Source organism: Myotis myotis, unplaced genomic scaffold, assembly GCF_014108235.1.
Source record: "Myotis myotis isolate mMyoMyo1 unplaced genomic scaffold, mMyoMyo1.p scaffold_m19_p_15, whole genome shotgun sequence".
NCBI lineage: Eukaryota > Metazoa > Chordata > Mammalia > Chiroptera > Vespertilionidae > Myotis > Myotis myotis.
Window position 1 is genome coordinate 13,182,836 of NW_023416319.1, and position 23,687 is coordinate 13,206,522.

General features: G+C 41.4%; 1 protein-coding gene across 4 annotated transcripts in view; it reads left to right on the forward strand.

Annotated features, from left to right (window-relative positions):
• SORCS1 (sortilin related VPS10 domain containing receptor 1) overlaps positions 1-23,687 on the forward strand; it is a 474,955-nt gene that overhangs the window by 387,838 nt on the left and 63,430 nt on the right. For all 4 annotated transcript variants that reach the window (XM_036336058.1, XM_036336055.1, XM_036336056.1 and 1 more), the window contains exons 16-18: positions 977-1,107; positions 4,638-4,751; positions 18,194-18,365. In XM_036336058.1, the coding sequence (XP_036191951.1) occupies positions 977-1,107; positions 4,638-4,751; positions 18,194-18,365 (417 nt within the window). The remainder of the gene's footprint in view (positions 1-976; positions 1,108-4,637; positions 4,752-18,193; positions 18,366-23,687) is intronic.

Genomic DNA, 23,687 nt, shown 5'->3' on the forward strand with positions numbered 1-23,687 from the left:
TCTGGCCCTTTAGACGTGCAGAGGGAGCTGTGTTTGGCAGTGCCGGATGCATCCGCTGACTCGCCCACTCCATTCAGAGATGCAAAAATAAAATTATCACTCATCTACATGGCTGATATTTTCCCCTTTGGGAGGCAGGAGCTTTGTGTGTTCAAAGCTTTTATTTTGTGGAGAAACACTGAATTCAGTTTTCTCGCTTGTCTGATAGATGGATATAAAATTAGTGTAAAAAGCTGCGTGGGCAGAAGCAGCATAAATCGGGGCAAAAGGGATCTTTAGATTTCTTAGGCAATGCTCTACTTTCATATGCTCACGAGTGAGCAAGAACATACATCTTTTCCAATAGGAGGATTGAATGTAATTATCCCAGGTTTGTTGGCAATACACTTATGGGGCTGAGTCTTCATGATCCATGTGCCCCTCACAGCGTTGCGCCTAACACCTTGCCAAGGAGACCTTTGCTGAATGCGCCAGGAGTGAAGGACACTTTTAGACACATCTTCCATGCTTCTTCAGACTGACTTTATTAGTCGCATTCTATTCTGGGGCTGCTGACACTGAAAAGAAGAAGCTGACAGCCCTAGTGGTTTGGCTCAGGGGATAGAGTGTCGGCCCGCAGACTGAAAGGTCCTGGATTCGAGTCCGGTCAAGAACACATACCTTGGTTGCAGGCTCCCTGGCCCCGGTGAGGGTTCATGCAGGAGGCAACCAATTGATGCGTGCCTTTCATATCGATGTTTCTCTCTGTCTCTCCCTCTCCCTTCCACTCTCTCTAAAAATCAATGGAAAACTATCCTCAGGTGAGGATTAACAAAAAAGCAAAACCAAAACAAAACAAAAAAGCCGTCAGCACAGAGCAGACCACCTCAGCCCAGATCGCACTGAGGTTTGAGAACATCTCCCTGGACTGCCCAGTGTGGCACAGGGAAGATCCCAGTGTTGTGCTCAAGTACCTGAGATCCCTGTCTCCTTCCAGGGGGAAGCATGCATCATGGGAGCCAAAAGGATATATAAGAAGCGGAAGTCAGAGCGGAAATGTATGCAAGGAAAGTATGCAGGAGCCATGGAGTCTGAACCCTGTGTCTGCACAGAGGCCGATTTCGACTGGTGAGCTGGTGCCTTTATCCCAAGGAGTCCCTCAGTGTATCAAATCCTAGTTGTTATAACTGTTGGTGTTATTACAGTTAGCTTTATCTTATGAACGCTGTGAACGGGATGCTGAGCAAAAGCCATGGGGTTTATTGGGGGCAAGCTAGTCATTCAAGTGTAGGAACTGGGGTTCTCTAAGCCAGAATGTTCAACCCGTGCTTTTTTATGGGGTTCTTATTGAAAGCTGTGATTTGAAATAATAGTGACCTAGCTAGATAGAGCCTCCTATTGTTATGAAATGACCTTTGAAGACATCATGGTGTACTTGTACATGTGCATATGGAAAAACCAGGCATTTCTGTAGACTTAAAGAGGATTCCAAAGATGGCTGGTAATTATTTTCCTCTGTGTGATAGATCTTGGGACAAAACACCCTGAGTTGCTTCAGATGGCAACAATGGAAACAAGGAGTGTCTTTTCAGAGAGCAAACATATGTGTGCTCAAGATTAAGCTTTCTACACATATGGGGGTGAAAAGATGGCCTTAAAAGGCAGTAAATTTTCTATCCCTGGAAGTTTTCTGTGGTCAGCTGATTCTCGCTTATGTGAGCATAGAAGGCATTTCTCCATTTGATGACATTGCCAGTCTACAGCTCCGTGACCCTAGCACTAAAGGTGCAAGTCTCCCTTTACAGGGAGTAGGTTCATTTAAACTGGAAAAGTCCTGAGAGGATTAGATGTTAAGTAAAAGAGTCCCAGTGTGAATCTCCTGTAACATTTGGGAAGCAGAAATAGGGCTCACGAGGCCAGGAGTTCCCTTGCTTTGGTCTAGGCCAGTGCTTAGCATTCAGGTGAGGTTGAAAAATTATTGAGAATGAGTGGGTGGGAACTCCATTGATTATATCCATTTCCTTGTCTGCTCCTCCCCCACCCCTTATTTTTTTTCCTTTTCTTTGATATTTCTTTCTATGTTTTGACTTTAGAAAATGCAATTGCTAAATATGTAGGTCAGTGTTAAATGACTGAAACTTGTCCTGCTTGAGAACCAAAGTCATTCCTTTAAGAATTTATTTCAAGCTGTGTAGCAATCACTGGTCACATCTCTGATCATCAAAATATCTGAGAGGTATTATGTACACACATATCACAGATCTTAGAAAAAGTAAGTCTGCTCTCATGGGAGACCTCTGGAGATGTCTGAATAAGTAGCACTGGGATGGCCTGGCAAAATTGGCCGCCAGCACTCAGACTGATCACCAAAGGCTGTTCCTCACTTGTGGGTAGACAGGTAAGGCAAGAGCCAATGCTCTATTCTGGGCTCAGCCAGAGGGCAGAAGAGCTTATTACAGTGGAGCTCACAATGAATTCTACAGGGGCCTCCCCAGCCATGACTTGTGTTTTAGTCATTGCAACATGATTCCAATGACAAAAATACTTTATCCCTTTCCTACCTTTCAGGATTGACACCCTGAAATACCTTGACAGGGAAAATGTTCCTGGGAATTTTAAGTCATTCATCCCATCCCTCTTTCTAAAGCCAAAATGCTTCTCCTTCATCCACTGTATTTAAAGGGGATTTGTAAAGGAAGTGAGCATTTCACCTTTGCAATTGAAGTTTAGCCTTATCAAACAGCCATTCTTGTGCAGGGAGCAAATGTATCCTCTCATAAAAACCCCTGGGAAGAAGTGAGGTGAGATGTCCCAGTTCCCTGATTTCTCCTGGAAATATGTCTTCCTTTGGGAATCTTTTTCATGAGGTGCCAAAATAAGCTAGACGTTTGTTGTCACGGTCATTTTTGTTTTTCTCTTTCAAATTTAAGCTAGTCTAGAGTAAAAGAAACGCAGGGGAAGGAAAGCAGTCAGGTTTCTCCCCTCCCCCACCTCTCATACCCCTCAGTCTTGGCCCAATTCTTATATTCATTTGAGATTGGAATCTGCTTCTCTTAGCACAAACTGATATGTATTCTGAGAAGTGGGAAATGAATTGTGAATGAGGCCATTGTGTTGTTTTCTGTCCAAAGGGGATTTTTGTAATGGCATAATTTCTGAAAGTATTTTGGAAAGCTTACCATGACCTTAGGAGTTTCTACCAGTAGCTAGAGCGTTATTGATCCCACTTGACTGTAGCATAATGAAAGGTGGTTGTCATTGAATGTTCCCTGTTGCCTTGGCTCTCCCCTGGACAGTCCCCCGGGTGACCTTGCCTGTCATTCTCCAGCAGTTGTAAACTAATTATCTGAAATGAACACTGGGTGTCCTGTGGGCATCAATTCTGAAGGCTTCCTACCCATGCTGTGTTGAACCAGCACCAAGTCCAGCTGGTATGTTCAGAATTTTAAGTGCCAGCTGCCTGGTGACAGGCCCCTTAAACTGAGCCTCTTCTTCCTTCCCAGCTCCTGTGCGCCAGCATCTCACCTCCATGGGCCAGTTCATATGAGCGCTTGCTGGTCACTGCCTGCAATTTGTATGTGCATGTGGAGGTGCACTTTGTATGTGCCTCTGCTTGGGTTCATTTTCCAGAAGCCGAGGATGTCAGGCCACTCGGAGGCCCCTGGGGGCAAGAATGAGAGGAGGCCGAGAGAAAGGGCTTTGACTGTTCCCAACTAGAGAGAAAATTTTTAAATCCTCTTACTTAGCTAGTACTGCCAGTTGGGACCAGGACAAAACTTTTCCTTGGGGAAATTCTCAGGACACTCCTGAAGGACACTTCCTTTCCTGCTGTGACTTTGAAGCATATGGCTTGTGCACAGACAGACCTGGCTTCTCTACTTAGTAGATCCAGATGTCTTGGAAGAGCACCCCAAAGACATCAACATGAATGAGCACCAAGCCACATGTTGCTGTGTTAAACTCTTCAGTGAAACTTTACACCGAGGGTGGAGCTGCCTCCACTGCCTGTTCGCTAGCTATAGCTTCCTCTGGACCAACCACGATCGGTATTGTGTATCCTCCTAATGAAAATTATATCTGCTCTCTCAGCTTCAAGGTATTTACTTAGAATTATTGGGCATTGAGCCCAGTCATTGTGGCTCAGTGGTTGAGCATCGACCCATGCACCAAGAGGTCACCCAGTTTGATTCCTGGTCAAGGACATGCCTGCATTGTGGGCTCGATTCCCAGTATGGGACATGCAGGAGGCAGCCCATCAGTGTTTTTCTTTTTTCTCATAGATGTTTCTATCTCCTTTTCATTCTCCCTTCCTCCCTCTCTAAAATCAATTAAATATCAAATATATATATATATATATATATATATATATATATATATATATATAGTTTCTTTAGAAAGAATTATTGGTCATTGAGCCTTCATTTCTACACAGGCATCTCTCTTGCCTCCAAATCAGCATTTCTGAAAATGGCTTCTGTAGGATATCTTCATGGGTAACATGGGTATTCCCTGGGAAAGAAATTCCATTTTTGGAATTTAGTGAATACCTCTTTCTTGACTAAGTGCCTAGAGTTGAAGTTGCCTGTGGACCAACAGGAAATTGTTCTCAGTAATTTTGCCACCTACTGAAAGGCTTCTCTTGGCTCTTTCCCCAACAGTGACTATGGCTATGAGCGACACAGCAATGGTCAGTGCCTGCCAGCGTTTTGGTTCAATCCATCTTCTCTGTCCAAGGATTGCAGCCTGGGACAGAGTTATCTCAACAGTACTGGGTGAGTGTCTGGAGCAGTGACCTTGAGAGGTCCACCTTTGCTGCTTTCAGCATGTGTTAAAGGTACAGAATTACTTCTGATCAAAAACCAGGCCTGTTTCATTACAGCACAATTTATTTGCTTTCGTTGATTTTAGTAAGGAAGCACAGATTTGCATTAATACCACACATTTCATCTGAGAATAAAACCCCAGTTGTAAATAAAGAAGTAAAACAGGTTCGAAGATGATGGTGATAATATGTAAATTGCCTCATTTTTTAATACTTTATTTCAGAACTCCTCAATAAAGACTATTTCAATAAAGATTTTACCCTCCATGCGTCCCTGTGAGGAAGGCCAAGTAACTATTTCATATCTGCATTTCCTGCATTGTAGATGTGGGGATGTGGGACCTAGAGTCAGAGAAGAAGCTCATTGACTTTTCAAGAGTATATTAGCAGAAATGTTTTTTTCCGTGTCCGTTCTTGGCACGTTGAAGGCATGCATTCAGATTCTTATATATCTGGAATCAGATTCTAAAGTTTTGGGTTTGATGTTCTATGTTGTGGAGTTTATCCAGTATTATTTAAGAAATAGAATAAAAGGGAAAATAATCCATGACTTTTCCACAAATGTAACTGATGTTTATAGACTTAAAAATAGTGCATGTGATATATGTGGGTGCTAATTCAATCTGTACAAAGACATATTTTAGCTATTTGGGGAAATTTGAGTATGGACTTGTGATTAGGTGATGTATTAGTCAGGGTTTTCCAGAGATATGTTTTTATATCAGACTAGAGGCCCAGTGCATGAAATTCCTGCACAGGTAGGGTCCCTAGGCCTTGCCAGCAATCAGGGTCTATCTGTGGTGCGACTGGTGGGGCGATCGGGTGCCCCCTCCCACTGGCACCCACCTTGGCTGGCCTGAGGCCTGTAGACTGGAGGCAGCTCCTGCGTTGAGCGTCTGCCCTCTGGTGGTCAGTGCATATCATAGCAACCAGTCGTTCCACAGTTCAGTCAATTTGCATATTAGGCTTTTATTATATAGGATAGCTACCTAGCTAGCTAGCTAAATGGATAGAGAATTTATTTTTATGAGGGATTGGATCACATATTTATGGAGGTGGGCCAGTCCAAATCCCAAGATTTGCAGGGTGCATGGCATGTTGGATAACTGATGTATGCTTGCAGTCCTAGTCTGAAAGCAAGAGAACCAGGAGAGCTGACTGTGTACTTTCTACCTGAAGGCCAGCAGGCTTGAAACTCAGGAAGACCGCTGCTTTCATATGAGTGTGAAGGCAGGAAAAGCACTGATGTTTAGGGGAAGGACACCAGAAAGGAAGAATTCTTTCTTACTTAGGGGAGGGTCAGCTTCTTTGTTCCCTTCAGACCTTCAATAGATTGGATGAGGCCCACCCACATTGGAGAAGGCAGTCTGCTTTATGCAATATACTGATTTACATGTGAATCTCACTCAAAACCACCTTGGCAGAAACACCTAGAATAATGTTTGACCAAATATCTGGGCACCCCGTGGCCTATTCTAGTTGACAAATGAAATTAACCATCACAGGTTATATTTAAATCTGAATATTTATATTTATGATATTATATTAACAAAATATGTTATAGTTATGTATTTAGCTATGATAATTGTATTTTGGTTAGGCCAAAATAAATAAATAAATCTACCTTATCTTTTACAGATACATAATGTGTGAGAGTTTCTATAAATTGTTAAAAAAGGAAAAGATACTGGTAATATTTGAAGATGTTAATACAGACGTGGGTATTTATTATATTATATTCTATCATTTGTGCATATTTTAAAATTTGACATTAAAAAACTAAAAAGAGGGAAAGGGAAGAAGAGAGGAAGAGGAAATGGGAGGGAGGAGAGAGTAAGGTATAGGCATCTCACCAGCAGGCCAGTTCTAATTGACAACTCCTCACTTCTCATGCCAGCTACATACAGGAGTGGGGACTTGCGGGTTTTCTCTTATGCACTTACCTTTAGTTGAAAATTTTATATTTTTATATGTAATTAAAAAAATATTTCCAAAATAATATATACTGCTCTTCAACAGGAAGGGAAAAAACATGGAAGAATACCTCAAATATAATTTTCTCTGATGTCATGGATTCCTAGAACCTTTGAATGAAGGAATAAGTTGTGATTTCTTTGATCCATGACACAAAATCTAAGAAAAATACAAATAACATTTTCTCAGCAATGGGTCAGTGAGATCATCAGCATCTAATACCTTGGGAAACAATTGAAAAGGGCTGATGGAATAGATAAACTTAATGTTATAACTAAGTTTATAACATTAAACACATAACTTAAACTTATATTGCTTGTATGTACCGGCATGTTTAGATCTTGTGAAGGGCATCGGCAACCCCTACAGCTAATTTCAGAATCGATTTCTTTTCACTACTTCAATCAGTCAAGGAAGTTATATTACTCTCTCTCTGGTATTGATGAGAAGAGGCTCAAGTATAGAGGATTCTAAATTGTTCCAGATGCTACTCAGTAGGCAGAATGAACACACACACACACACACACACACACACACACACACACACACACACACACATTTTTAAAGCTACCTCTAAATAGGTTTCACCAATCCTTAGGCAAATCAGTATTTGAAATCCGAATAAATTCTGACTTACCATATGTAAAATGAAATGTCACAGATGCATAAATTATTCAATGGCATTTTTCATCTATTCCCTATAAAATTAAATTTAAAAGTGTGATTCAGTGATCAGTATCCAGGTGCATTAGTTTTCGTCAATGCAGTTATGTTTATTAATCGCAGAATGACAAGCTTTACTTCCAGGGCTCGGCCTTCACTCTCAGAGGTTGGTTCATGTCAGTGGGTTTTACATGAAAGCATCTGATCCTAAAGGATTTTTAAGTTACCACATCTACTGCCTTCATCTATTCCAGGCAAACATTGTGCAAAAAGGCACCATCCTCAGTGAGTAAGCTTGTGTAAAGAGAGCATGTGATAAATACCAGCCATCAGCAGGTCTGATAAATCCCTGCTGTTAAGAGTAAGATGCTCACAGGTGGAGTGACCACCCACAGAGGGCTCAATGGGCCAGTGTGTGTGTGTGTGTGTGTGTGTGTGTGTGTGTGTGTGTGTGTGTGGCTGGGATGGGGGAGGATGTGTGTGTGTGTGAGACAGTAGTTACCTCAGTGGTCAGTGTGTTGTCTAAACACTGCATTTTGCAAGAATTGGCAAGAGGTAAAATGTGGATGAAATTGGAAAGGAATTTTCTGCCTTTCTTACTGTCACTCCAGCCCCTCACCTGAGATGTCACTTGGCTGTGTGTTGATTCATTAGCATCTAAACACAGGTTCAGTATTTAATGCTATAGCCGCTACAGTGCTGTCATTAAGCACTTAGCTTTTCATTGAAAATATTTAATTACAAAAGAAATGTATACACAGGTTCTATGTTTAAAAAGTCCATTTAGATCATCACTCCAATCCTGCCCCCTTTTCCACACAACTGTGATCTGATTGCCATGTGTGTTATCAAACACTTTTCATTTGCCAGTGGATAATTATGCCAAGGAAAAATATATGAAATTAATTGGGGAGGTTGTTTTTATAGGTGATGTCCTACTAGGTATATTGTTTTTCCCCCCACTTTTCATTCAAAAACATATCTTCAACATCTTTTCAAGTTGGATTATATAAGGTTGCCTTTTCTAAGTACATTTAATTCCATGCTATTAAAGCACCTGGAATTCTAAGGCATCCTCTTTTTGGACATTTTGCTCATTTCCTATTTTCTTCTATAAACAATGCTGCAATTAATAGTCTCATACCTTCATAATTGTTAAAAGCATACAGCAATAATTAGTCTCTTTTGGCAATTGGAGGTGTTTCTGCTGATTTGTAAAGCAAATTCCACCCAAGTGCCTGGTTCTTTCTTGGACCTTTGTATCCAGGCTTTGCCAGATATCTGCCCCATATGGGCTAAAATACTAGCTTCCTGCTTGCAAACCTCCTTGGAGTCCCACACAACAGAGATTCATTTGTACTAACTGACATTCTCCTTTAAAATATAAATGCCCATAGATTCTGTAAGGCAAAGCTGAGAGGAAGGGTGAGGAGCATTACGCACATTAACAAGGTGAGGAAGGTCATTTCAGACAAAAGAAACCAAGAGACTACCTGGTGAAAGGGCCACCATGCCTATAGAATTAAGGAGCCTCCATGTACCCCAAGTCGCTACAATGCCAGTTTTAACCCATCTATGGGCATTGCCTGCTCAGTCAGTACAGAATCTGTATTAGTTTTGGGCAGGGATGAAGCACAGGGCATCACAGGTGCAAGGTCTGCCTGAGCATGGACTTTCCATAAATGTTGCTCCCCGGACACCTCACTTTCTCACCCTGTCTCCTACAGCAGAGCACGCCTGTGGTCATGCAGTCAGAGTTTGAATTGAATGGGTCTAGTAAACAATCATTTCTTGTCAGTCAAGCTAAATAAGCAAACCTCCCAACATCACCTATCTTGCAGTTTAGCTGAAAGCATGCAGGTAATCCTTCCTTTTCCTTTCATTCTTTTTTTAAATGCCCCACTTTATAAATAGTTCTGTTCACTTTCACAGTCAGCTTATTACCCTGTATATATAGCAGTGTTCTCAGGTTCACTCACTTCACCGTGATGGAAACATTCTAGCATCGGCTAATATCATGCTCCATAGAAATGCTATCTTGAGGAGATGCCAAAATATTTATCAGCTTCACTGTGCAGAATAATTGTGCAGGTTTTGTTTTAGTTCTTGGCTAGGACTGAGAAGAGATAGTTGGAATAAGAGCTGAAATGGGTGCAGAATGTCCCCCAGGTGGCTGTAGCCACCAGTCCTTAATCCTTGGTCCATGGAAAAGTGTGTGAGCAGAGTCTGGCTGTGTTCTCCACTGTAAGCTCCCTGCCTCTGTTCATTCACCCTTTACCCTCACACCTTCCATTAGCCATTTTGTGGAAGGCAAAGAGGCTGGTGCTGGAGCTTAAGCTTGTTATGGATGGAGAATGGAATATAATGGGGGATGTTTTATTTGGTGAAAAACAGCTATTTTAGCATTAAACAAATGTTATTTTTTAAAATATATTTTTACTTATTTCAGAGAGAAAGAGAGAGAGAGAGAGAGAGAGAGAGAGAGAGAGAGAGAGAGAGAGAGAGAGAAACATCAGTGATGAGAGAGAATCATTTATCTCCTGCCTCCTGCATGCCCCACACTGGGGATCGAGCCCACAACCTGGGCATGTGCCCTGACCTGGAATGGAACTGTGACCTCCTGGTTCCTAAGTTGACGTTCAACAACTGAGCAACACTAGCTGGGCCAAAAAAGGATTTTAGTACAACCTCTGCCATTTACCATTCTTAGCATATGTCTTCCTTTCTTTGAGTTTAGTTTCCTAGTCTATAAAATGTTTCCATTTGCTGTTGGGATAAATATAATACTACAGAAGGGCCAGTGCACGAAATTCATGCACGGGTAGGGTCCCTAGTGGCTGCCAGCTGCCGGCCGGGGACTCACTTCCTTAGCTGCTGGTAAGCCGGGGCCTTACTTCATTCCACGCCACCTCATGGTGGTCAGTGCATGTCATAGCGAGAGATTAAACTTCCTGTTGGTTGAACTCCCAAGGGATCACTTTGCATCTTCGGCTTTTATATAGAGAGATATTATGAACTTATAGCAAAATGCCTAGCAGACAGTAGTCACTTTACAATATGCCGATACCATCACCAATAGTCATCAGCTAAGGGCTCCTCTGCAGTAAAGAAAAAAGGGGGGGATTGTTTTATTGTGTATATATAGTTCAGACATTTATTTACTACTTAATACTGAGATCTAAGATGTGTTTAATCTAAGTATCCCTTGTCTCATCTGTAAAACATGAAACCAGTATTCATTTGTATATTTTCTTACATGAAATAACCCCCAAATCATTTCTTTCTGTTTCTCTATCAGAGTCTGTATGTATCTCAGTCTGCACATACACAAGCACAAGCTCATTCAGTTGTACTCATATGTGGTTATATCTTGTTTCTACTGTGTGGGATCCAGGGAATGGGCTGCAAATTTAAGCTGCTAAATTAACTAGGACATTACTTGTTTCATGCCAACCATAAAAATTTCTGTAAATATAAAGTGGGTGTTGGTCTGGTTTATTCTAAGGAACCAACATAATCTTCTCAAGGGAGAGATTATGGTCTTGCTTTTAAGCTAGAGATATTTCTAGATGTGTTGAAAAAAAAAGGTGAGCATAGACATTTCTGCCTGTGGAGTTTCTTTAGACGAGCTGTGAATTCCTCCTGGACGAATGTAAAATGAAAGCTTTTATTGTTCCTGATGATTAGTTTCTCAATATACAACAGGGATATTTACTCAGGAAGCTTAAAAAATGATTGAAAAATAGCATTAATTTAGTGGGTCCAGAAAAAAACATTTACATACATACATAAATTCTAGCAAAATAGTAATCTTCATACTATCAGTATACATTTGGAATACTTTTAAGTGCTTTCTATAGACATTTTTCTCCCTATATAAGCCATGTAAATACTTAGACTCTGGCTACCCTGCCATTGCAGGCTAATGGAAGGTATGAGGGTAAAGGGTGGAGTTGCTATTTCCAGGGTCTTTGGGTACTGTGGCTTTTACCCAGGTGACCACATTTCTGTGCTTGGTGGGGACTTCATGTTCAGTTTGATCTCCTCAGTGTGTATCATGGACAATAACTGGTCCTCAAAGTGGTGCCTGTGTTTGAAGTCCACAGAAAGGACATCGCTTGCATTATTTACAGACTCGACACTGCAGGGGCTTACAGAGCTGTTTTCTAGCAAAGCATGGTGCAGTCTCCCAGAGAGACTCGGTCATTGTCGCTACCAAGTTGATGCTTCAGAGCGCCTTTCTTAGATGTTGTGTTCATGGATAGTATGGGGTTGGGAAATGAAGAAGGTGAAGTCACTGTATGCGGAGAGCTTGTTTCTCACATAATTCTTCTTGTCCACTTAGTGGTGTTACCAATTCTCAGCCAGGTGGCAAGGCATGGTGGTAAGAGAACACCAGTCTCTGTCCACAGGCCCAGAACTGCTGCTAGTCCCCCATGTGACCTTGGGAACCTCTCTAAACTGTGCCTGCTTTCCCTTTTGTGCAAAATGAGGAGGTTGTGCTGGATGGCCTGAGATCCCCTCCGGCTCTGCCATGTCCATGGCCAATTTGAAATGATTATCAGGATTCCTTGGATTGCAGGTGCTCAAAAGAAGGGAAAAGTTCTTTATATAAATTGGTTGTACAACTAGTTGACTTAGTTAGTGGATTCCATGAGTCATTCTCATGATTCTCAATTTTAAGGCATTTCCTTTAGTATTGCCATATGCCCCATTTCATCAAGTTGGCATTTGAAACAAAGTCACTTTCCATTTATTGTTGAAATGAAATGACATGTACTTCCATCCTGCTTCTTGCAAGAAAAGTTTTCCTCCATCCCTCTAGGACTGCCTTATGACAGTCCCCTAATTCCAAGGTCCACTTAACTTAGTTTAAGGGGAACAACCTGCTTTTAGTCAGCCATGGAGCCCAATTCTTTCTGAATGTTGATGTTCTGTCTCCTGAACAAGATCATTGTTAAATATGAATATACTGGGTCTAAGAAGATTTTAAGTATTATCTCTACACTGTACCCAGAACTAGCCCCCGTTTATCGCCCCAAGGCTTATTCTATTTCTTGTTGCATTAAGTCAAGTGTTATTATAACAATGCAGTTTTCCCTTGAAAACAAAGGCATATAGTACCTATAATCCAAAAAAGTAAACTATTTAAATTCTTCTCATGAGCACAAATGAGGACTCCCCAGCTTCAGGGTCAATAAGACCAGCCTCGGCTACAAGAAGACCTAGAGTTCTAGCTCTGCACTGGTCACTGCATGGAGTAACTACTGTGGAAAAGGGAAGAGACAACTCTACAGAAAGGTGTGACTTCTAAGGTGATTTTTACAGAATGAATTGGAGCTTGACAGGAGGAAAGAGCATTCTAGGCAGAATGAACAGAACAAGCAAAAGAAGGCTTGTAGACATCAGCTTGCCAGAGCTGGGGAAGTGTGTTAGACAGTGGGAGGGCTTAAGCTAGAAAATGACATTGGGCCAGATCGTACACCTCTATTTGCGACCTGAACTGTACCCTTCATGAATAAGCCCACAGTAAGTTTTGAATGATTTTAGGAAAAGAATTGACATGGATACATTTGATCTTGATATAATCTTGGCGATAATAGCGTAGCTTCTATTTGAAGTATAGTTTCCGTTTTTAGGGAATTTGCTGGATAATAACAAGTTAATGTTTAATTATGTAAATACTAATGATTTTTACTAACTTTTGATATTTTAATATTTGTTACGTTCTTACAGTGTGCCAGACTCTATCCTCAGCCCTATTGAATTCATAATCTCACTTAGTCCTCCCAGGAGATGCATGAAAAAATCCTGTAATTTTCCCCTACTTTATATTGGAGAGAGATTGTGTAAATTGGCCGAGTTCATATGGTATGTAAGAGCCTGAATTTTAACTCAAGCAATTTGATCCTACATTTTAACCACCTGGGTAGTGGTTTGTAATCTGTATGCATACTAGAATCATGAAGGGGACTTAAAAACAAAACACACAGATACCCAGAATTCTCAGTTAAATCATAATTCCTGGAGGAGTTCTATTGGCATTCTTTTCTTTTATTTTTTTTTAAAAGTATGTTTTTATTGATTTTAGAGAGAGGAAGGGAGGAGAGAAACAATGTTCTGCTGCCTCCCGTATGCCCCACACTGGGGATTGAGCTGCATCCTAGGCATTTGGGAACCGGTGATCTTTCAGTGCATGGGATGATGCTCAACCAACTGAGCCACACCAGCCAGGGCATCATTCATTTTATTTTAAAAGTTCCTCCCAGTGATCCTAAAGAGCAGACAGGATTTCTATGGGCTGAGCATGACTATATTGTCACCTCAGCATAGACTGAATAGTCATAAACCTCTGTATTCCACCCCAAATCGCAAGATTTAAAAAAGCCTGCTAAATAATAAAATAACAGTTTTATTCTCACAAAGAGAAACTATGGCCTTCATCTTTTTTAAAACTGGCAGAAATAACAAAAGCAGAATCAAAGAAAGTAGAGGTAAAAAGGAAAAGGTGACAGGAGTATCAAGATAAGAAGAGAACAGTTGAATCGGGGTTGTTGAAGTAATAAGACACTATCTACTGATGAGTGGTCGGTAATATCAAAGGCACACTTGCAGAATGTTTCCTTTCCAGTAATTGTACAGACTCCCCTGCCATTAGAGATCGCTTTTCTTCTTGGTAGATTGAAGAGTGCTTTATCCACTAAATGCATCCCAGCAATATTCAGAGCTTAGTCCAACATAATCATAAGTTGCCTTGTTATTGTGGAGGCAGCAGCCCCATTTAATAACATATTAAATGCATTATTCATTTATGTAACTCAGACCCAGGGACAGCTGCGGGTATGAAAATAGGAGCATTCTGTATTGCAAAAAGCAGGTGTGTGCTTACTTGAGTAAATTAACTGTGTATTTATACACAATTTTCTTCTAAATTTCCAGGACAGGTCTGGTCGGGCTAATGCGATTCCATTTTCATCCAGGAAATGAAATAGTTTCAGAATGGTTTTTAATGAGCGTTTAAAAAAATTACCAAGTCTTCTCTGTGGCAGAATCCCAGGGGGAAGGATCCGTGCTTTGGATTTAAGCAGAACTCCTGTTGCTACAGGATTCAGGAAAGCCTGAGGCAATGATGGGGCAGAGCCCAGACAAACAAAAGGAATGTTCCCTAGATGATGATGACAGTGGGGATGGTGAGCCCATGCCTCTATAGCTGCTCGCCAAGACCGTCACAGGTGTGCTTGGATGCTAAGTGATTAAAAATTGTAATCTGCCTTCCATTTTCCTAGTAATGCCTCACCTCACAAACAGGGAGTTACCGGCGCACAGTTAAATTCAGTGGGATGCCATATTCACTATGTGACTTTGACAGTTATTTTTTTGCTACCATTGCTGGTACCAGAATGCCACTATGCTCCAGTATCCAAGGAGAAGAGATCTCGGTGAAGGAGCGGGTTTGTTTTTTTTAATATATTTTATTGATTTTTTTACAGAGAGGAAGGGAGAGGGATAGAGAGTTAGAAACATCAATGAGAGAGAAACATCGATCAGCTGCCTCCTGCACACCCCCCAAATGGGGATGTGCCCACAACCAAGGTACATGCCCTTGTCCGGAATCGAACCTGGGACCCTTGAATCCTCAGGCAGACTCTCCATCCACTGAGCCAAACCGGCTAGGGCAGGAGTGGCGTTTTGAGGCTGCCACTTGTGCTAGGTGTGAACCCTTCAGTTGCTGAATTGTAAGGAGAAGCAGGGATTCCAAAGAGAGGGATCTGCACAGCTGGGTTGGTGGGTGAGGTGCCTGAAGGGCTATTTCAATATTTAAAAATGGAACCACATCCCAGTGTGGATCTCCTGATGACCAGGCTTGCATATGCAGGGCACAAGGATGCTCTCAAGGAGCTTAAAGTTCATAGTCACACACAGGAAGACAGGCCTGCAAGGCATACGTGATTCCCATCAAGTCAATCAGAAGGACTCCTTAAGGAGTTTAGAGGAGGGATGATCTTGCCCCATTTAAAGAATCGGTACAGCACAGCAGTAAAAAGCAGATGTGTTCCAGAGACAAATTGTCCAGGGTCCTGGCTGTGTCATCTTGAGAAAATGAGTTAACTTCTTTGAATCTTAACATCTTTATCCCTATATCAGGAGTAAGAGTACCTTCCTTATTAGGGATATTTTGAAAATGAGTAAGAAAAGTTTTGTTAAGAATTTAGCCCTATGACTAAACTATAATGCAATAAGGACTTTCTAAATCTGAACTTTGTGCTGGCCAGTGTGGCTCAGTTCATTGGGTGTTGTCCCATGCACTGAAAGGTTGCCGGTTTGATTCCCAGGTAGGGCACATGCCCAAGTTGCAGACTCCATCCCCAGTAGGGGATGTGCAGGAGGCAGTTGACCAATGTGCTGCTCTCACATCGATATTTCTCTCTCGAGCTCCCTCCCCCTTCCTCTGTTTCTAAAAATCAATATATTTTTTTAAATGAACTTCTGACGAGCCAGCATGGCTCATTAGTTGAGAGTCGACCTATGAACTAGGAGGTCACAGATCAATTCCCGCTCGGGGCACATGCCCGGATTGCAGGCTGGATCCCCAGTGCGGGGCATGCAGGAGACAGTCAATCAGTGATTCTCTCTCACCATTAATGTTTCTATCTCTATCTCCCTTTCCCATTATCTCCGAAGTCAATACAAATATATATTTTAAAGAAATATGAACTTCTTACATCTTCCTATTTTACTATCACAGTCAGGAAAAGACAGGTGATAAGATGTAACTAAAAGCATGATAGTGATGGAACATACAGGAGGGCACAGAAGCAGAAAGAGCAAAAGAAAATAAATACTTTCAATAGGATTGTAAAGAGAGGTGTAGCTGGAGCAGAATGAGCTGTGGGGGAGACCGTGTCTAGAAAATTAGAATGAAGTTAGCTTGTGGAGGGCTTCTGGCAGAAGCTTATGGCATTTGTGACTTTCCTAAGGACATTTGGAAGACATGAAGGTTGTTAACAGGTCAAATAATAATATTAAATAAAAATAATTGACCGAAACCGGTTTGGCTCAGTGGATGGAGTGTCGGCCTGTGGACTGAAGGGCCCCAGGTTCGATTCCAGTCAAGGGCATGTACCTGGGTTACGGGCATATCCCCAGTGGGAGATGTGCAGGAGGCAGCTGATCGATGATTCTCTCTCATCAATGTTTCTAACTCTCTATCTCTCTCCCTTCCCCTCTGTAAAAAATCAGTAAAATATATTTTTTAAAAATAATTGGTAACATTATTATTATTAAATGGAAATAACATTTCACCAGCACTTGCTAATTGCCAGGGTGGTTTTAAGTACTCTGTGTACATTAATCCATTTAACCCATACGACTACCTTATAAGGTAAGTTAAAGATTAATAATTGACCTTGTACGTGACACATAGTGATCATAGCACTTTCTCACACAGTATTTAATTTGACTTTCTCAACCATGGACTTAGGTAGTCAATTCTGAGACTCGGAACCTGAGGAAAGGACTTTGGCTAGCTCTGAAGGGGTTGGAAAACAATAGCCTGTGAGCCAAATCCAGCACACTGCCAGTTTTTGTAAATAAAGGTGTTGTTGTTGTTTTTTTAACCCAGCTGCATTCATTCCATGTTCAGTTTCATGCTACAACCAAAGAGTTGAATGCTTGTCACAAAGATCATATAGCCCACAAAGCTAAAGCATTTACTATCTGGCCCTTCATACCTGGTCTTGAGGAGTGGAAGATCTTGGGCTTTGCTTCCAGTTTGAGCTCTACCACTAGTTGTAGACACTAATCTTGGGTAATCAAATACAGGGTGTCCCCCCAAAATGGATACACACTTTGAATAATTATTCATTGCAATGGGTTACATCTGAAAAGAAAAAAAGCATCAATTGAGCTATCAAAAAATGTATGTGTATACATTTTTGGAAGGGCATCCTATATATGAGTACATAAAATGGTTACTGTGGACCACCGCACAAAAAAGATGATGAATAGGTAACACTGAACCTGCAAAGCCTTAAAGGTTAATCATCCTGAAACCACAGATTTAATTTATTATGACTCTGATCAATTGTATGGAGTAAACTTATAGGGTAATTTATTATTTTATTAAAGCGAAAATAAGAAGAAATAAGCAAAAGTGTAGGAAGGATTGACTCAATCTGCAGAGTGAAGTCTCCTTAATATGAAGTTTCAATGATTTAGCCAGTATAACCCCACATGAAATATTGAATAGAAATGATCAAATTTAGCCAACTTTCTGAACTATGCCATTACTATATCATGCTCTGTAAGATCTAATGTTAAACCATGTCATCAATAACTATCTATTCTTTCTCTGAATGGCAAATTCCCTTGTGATATATATTACTCATTCTAACCCTTAATTATATAACCTTTGGAGTATCTCCTAGATTATCCATATATCTCTTCAACTAGATTATAAACTTAGTGAGGGCAAGGACCATGTCTTCTACTGCTATGCATTTCCCGCAGCGCCGAAGTGAAATGATTTATTGACTGACTAAATGAATGAAAGAAGCATATGAAAGTGCTAGTAATAGGTCCAATATGCTGCTATGATGATCCATCTTCCTGTTGGGTGCTTTATAATCCTCAAAGCAACATGAAATGTAGTTATTGATAGCCCTCAGAGCTAGGCAGCAGGTTCCGTTTAAAATATTGGGAGTGTGATCTGAATTATAATGAGCTGGATTACAACTTGAGCTCTTCTCCATGTAGGTATAGGAAGGTGGTTTCCAATAACTGCACGGATGGCGTGAGAGAACAGTACACAGCCAAACCACAGAAATGTCCAGGGAAGGCCCCACGGGGGCTCCGGATCGTCACGGCGGACGGAAAGTTGACAGCAGAGCAAGGGCACAATGTTACTCTCATGGTGCAATTGGAAGAGGTAGGACCAATTCCCCTCTCCCCTCTGCCTTCCAGAGCCAGTGATTTTTCCCCAAGAAATCATGGCTTAGTTTATATACATCTTTTGGGGCTTTATTTACATATTTTTAATGATATTATTTAAATTTTTATTGTATTCTGCTTTTGGTTATTGTTTCTGTGGTTATCATTTCATCTTCTCTGAGACAATTTTTCAATGATTTTCATTGCAGTATTTCCCTCAAGAACTTTGCCAGTTCATACACCACACTGTGTAAGAGGTCAGATTTCAGATTCCCCGTGGAAGTCCAAACAGAAAGTGTTGGCTCAACTGCTCTTATGGACTCACAGGGATGGGATGATCACAGTTGGTTTCGGGGCCAACCAAGGCAGCTGGGACTGACAAGGTCACCTTCCAGCAGGAAGGGAAGCACAGAGAAGCCGCATGATATTCTGTGTTTTTTCCCCATCCTTGGGTTATTGGACAATATCTAAGTGATACGGGCAAAATAGCAAGTAGTCTCTAAGGATTAGAAAGGCAAGCTCAGGTTTCTGTTTTATTCCTAAGAACACAGTAGAACCAGATCTGAAACAAGAACTCACTCCTGGTCAGCTCTAGCCTTGTACAAATGGAGTGCACCTCCTGGGGCAGAGGCCAGGCTCTTATCTGTACAGCTTTGCTTTCCTTGTAAGATTATCGGGCACCCCAAACTTGGCTGAGTGAAGTGGGAACAGATTGGGGAATCTGCTTCTAAGATATGTAAATGCATGCCTTCTGGGCACAAGAAAGGAAAAAAGAAGTAAGGTCATTCCAGTTGAGTGGGTACAGCTGCAACAGCAGGGAAGAAATCTGCTGCCTTTGCTGTCAGACTTGGCCCCTTGATGCTCTTGTCAACTGGTGCAGAATACCAAGCCCAGAGGCCTGCGCCCACATCAGGAGGCCCTGGGGACCTCATGTCTGACCATAGCGTTCTGTGCTAATGATTCACCAGCTCCTCTTGCAGAAACAACTTCAGTTTCTCTATTGATCTCTGGATTATTTTGTTAATTTATCTTTATTGTTGAATTGTTGAAAGTATTACAGATGTCCCCCTGTTTCCAATTGACCCCCTCCACCTGGCTCCTACCGCCTTCCCAGACGTCACCTCACTATTGTCTGTGTCCTCGGGTTATGCATATAGGGATATAAATTATTTGGTTAATCTCTTCCCAGCCCCTGCCCCTCCACTTTTCTCTCTGAGACTCCACAGTCTTTCCCTTGCTTCCATGTCTCTGGATCTATTTTGTTCATCAGTTTTGGCTTTTTTTGTTTTCATTAGATTCCATCTCTGGATTATATACGTAAGCATGGACGATGCATGTGATAATTTGTGCAGAATAAAGAGAAGCAGGATGTTCATGAGTAGCTGGATAGCGCTGAAATAATGGCACCAGGACAACTCAGATAGGCCACACTTAGCACTGACAGTGGTCTGGCTTGTGCATGCTTTCACTGATTGTCACATTTAGATCTCACAGCAGCCCTATATGAGTAGAGATTATCATCATTGTCATTTTATAGATGGCCAGCTGAGGCACAGAAAGGAAAAGTAACTTACCTAATACCACAAATCCAGGCTCCATGGTATCTTGCCTGTCCATGGTGTTTCTATGGTGGAAAGAACCATTTTCTGGGAAAGAACTTTATGTGGTTGGTAAGGCTCCCTAGAAACGCTTGGCTGCGGACAGGGAGTGACAGAGATCAAGGAATAGAAAGAAGAGGTAAAACGATTTGTGTCCTAGCCAGGCTGGTCTATGGCTGCTCCTATATTCTGTCACACTAGTCCATATCTAAACCAAGATTTCCCCCTCATTGTCTGAAAAGGTTCGTGCGTGAGATCAGTTTGTTAAAAACTATTTAAGCCAAGAGAGAAGTCAAATCCTCTCTTGGGTTTCCCCCTCTGTGCAAGACCATGCCGTCATTGAATGGCTACTGTTTGATCTATTTTAAAAATATCAGAGAGCACAGGATATGAAGGCAGCACTCAAGGAGTTTACCATCCAAACTTAATGATGCTATAATATTTTTAAAATTTAATCTAGAACAAAAAGAAACAAAAATCCTTGATATATGTCACTGGCAATACATGGAGTTTCCATGTCCTCAAAATTTCTAAGAGTCAGTTTCTCATTTGAATTTGATGCTCCTCAGTTTATTTTGAATATAATGTCTTATACATGCCCCCTTACCTCACGCCTATTCTTCCTAACAGTAGGGAGATATGCCATGCTTCTGATGCCCTAAGGCAGAAGGTTCTCCAGTGCCAGAGGGACCAGGAGGTCTCTGCCACCTTCTGCTATGACACTACAGTGTGATTAATGCAGAAGTGGGCAGAAGACTCACCTCTCCACGTCGGTATATTTTGTCACTTTGGCACCAATGATTGTGCCTGTGTCTCATGGTTTCTCTTTCTCCTATAAGGCTGTGTCTGTCCATAGGGCTAGGCTGGGCTAGAGGCTGATGCCACCCTCCTTTGCCCCCAGTGACTTGCATACAAACCCCTCCATGTAGGTTCCATCTCGTGTGCATGCCAACCAAAGCATTAGAGACCTGAGGAGTCACCTGCCCCACCAAATAGTAAGCCTTGTGTGTGTGTTTATTTGTGCTTTATCAAATATTTCATTAAGTTTTGATTTCAAACCATGTACTTTTCATTCATGAGTATACATATATAGTTCAGTTGGTGGAAACCATGTTTTGGGTTAACTAAGACCTCTGCTATAACAAGTTTTAAGTAAAAAAAAAAACTCACCACATGACATAGAACATAAATATTTTGTGTCCATTTAAAACAAAATGAAAAACTAATTTACTACATTATATTGTAATAATATTTACCCACCCAATAAATTATAAATAATTACTAAGGTAGGGGTCATGCCATTCCTGGTTGCAGCTCTAGCATCTCTGCTCACTGTGCCCCAGAGATTGTTAGGAACTCAATGTGTCTGGGTTTGGGTAGGCTTCCAGAGTGGTCACAAAGCCCAGCCTTTGAATATAATTTGCTTATAATTTGAATAACATCCAAAAGCTATTAAAGTCTTGGTCTGAAACCTAAATCCCCTCCTTTATTTTTTACTAGCTTATGTCCTAATTCTAACAAGACTATCAATGAAAACCTTGCTAAAACCAGAATCAAGAAGAAAACTTCTTATTGACCAGAGATAATCAAAGACTAAGCACAGAGATGCTAGCTTGTATCTCCATGTACAAAAAGATGTACCCAAGTCAGAATTTTTCAGATTTTCACATGTGCCGGAAGCAGAACCCCTTCCTGCAAATAGCATGTGAGGCCACCCGCCACATCTAAGTGACAAAAGTGACTCCATAACCAACGTCTTCAAATCCCACAACATGGCTCACCTGGTGGATTACTCCAAGAACCACATAACTATTGAAGTTGATAAAAAGGTGCCTTGTCAGGAACCCCATCCCTGCTGCTTTTACGCTTCCCTCCAATATATTCTAATGAGAGAACCTTCATTAGAAGTCATAGGGTAAGGAGCCAGCCTTGATTCCATTCAAGACTCAAGAGGAAAACACACACACGCGCGCACACACACCACCACCACCACCACCACCACCACCACCACCACCACCAATACCTATGCATTCACACATCATTGGTTCTTTAAGGAAAAAGAACAGTTGATCAAGGGACCAACCTAGAGGGGAGAGGAGGAGTCCATAAAACTCTGTCAAAGAAGCTGCTTTCCAATTACACCTGAATTTCGGGAAGCTGATCAAAAGTGTTTTCTGAGACTCAAGCATTCGGCGAGGAGTGGCATCACTCTGTCTGGAGACTTGCTGAAGATGGATGTCCTCTGGACCACTAATGAGCACTTAATGAGCCTATAGACGTTCAAGGCAATCACTCCGGCTTCCCAGAGAAACCCAATGCAAGGCCCTGAAGGCACAGGATGGATGGTGAAGGGCCTAATTATTCTTAAGAACTCAGTGAAACCGATTTGGAATGCATTCGTTTGAGAGGACTGCTAGGCAGAAGTAGTCTCTGCATGTTAGGGAAGATAATTAAATACATTTTAAACAGCCATAAGAATAAAGAGATGCAATTCGCTGCATAATTTAAGACTTTTAAATTAAATCTGAGGCGAGAGACCAAAATGAAGACTTTGATCTGTATCTCATTGTTTTAATACTTTCATTTACATACAAAGCCTGAAACTTAATAAGGCGAATTCATGAGTATTGCTTCTGTGAGATTTAACTTCAAGGCGTGAGGTTGTGTCCTCGTTTGATGGATTGCAGTGATCGGTAGCTCCACATCCATTGACAGATGTATGACAGCATGGGAGTGACCATAACGTAATAACGCTTCATAAATATTGCAGGGCGCTGCCAGCCCTCCGATGGTAGGGAAGATGACTCCCGCCGAAATTTTCTGTGAGACGCTCTTTGGTTGAAATCCTGAAAGACTGTGACCTACTTTTTCATCTGAAGAAGAATTGGGGCTGTTAGCGATAGCACAAAGAGGTCGCAGGCAATGTGATGTCTAGGCAGGTGTGAGTGTCTCAGCCAGCCCAGATCTGAGCGAGAAACCTCACTTCTTTTCTCCTTCCACACAAAGGAGCAAGAGCTGATTTCAATGAGCCATGGGGATTCAGAGACTTTCTCATGTATTATTCCTTACTCCAGCTTTATTCTCTTTGACTCTAGAAAGGTAATTGAGCCCTTCGTTTCTTCTTTCTTGTTGCTGCCATTTAAAAAGGAAGGACGGAAATGAGACGGGCAATATAGGTTGTCTTTAGTCAGAGGCCTAGTGTCAGAAGTTCAGGTTGGATTGATTCGAACTCTTTCTAAGATTCCACTTCCCTCTCCCCTTGATACTGGTCCACAGCCATTGGTGCGTTGCTATTCTCTAGGGTTTCAGGGACTAGATGTTTGCAAAGAACTTCAGTCTGCCTTGACAAGCAAAGAGAAAACCTGTCTCATTACTGGGACTTTTAGTTCAGTGACAGCATAAAATAAAACAGTACAGTGATCCCAGTGTTACTGTGGTGGTGGTGATGGTACATTCGCATTGGCTAATATGGTATCCACTAATCTGTTAATGTAATCTCTGGGTGATAAGATTATGGGTGATTTGAATTTTTACCCCTCATTTTATTTATTGTTTACAGTTTCTCAGTGAGACACCATGCTTTTTCTCTTTATTTTTATTTTCTAATAAGACTACCATATTTCTATTATATATTTTACTGCCAAAAAAATTCATTACATAGGTATATTCCTAAAGAAATTTTCCTTCTGCTCTTTTGTTTACGGTGTAAATTTTGTTCTATT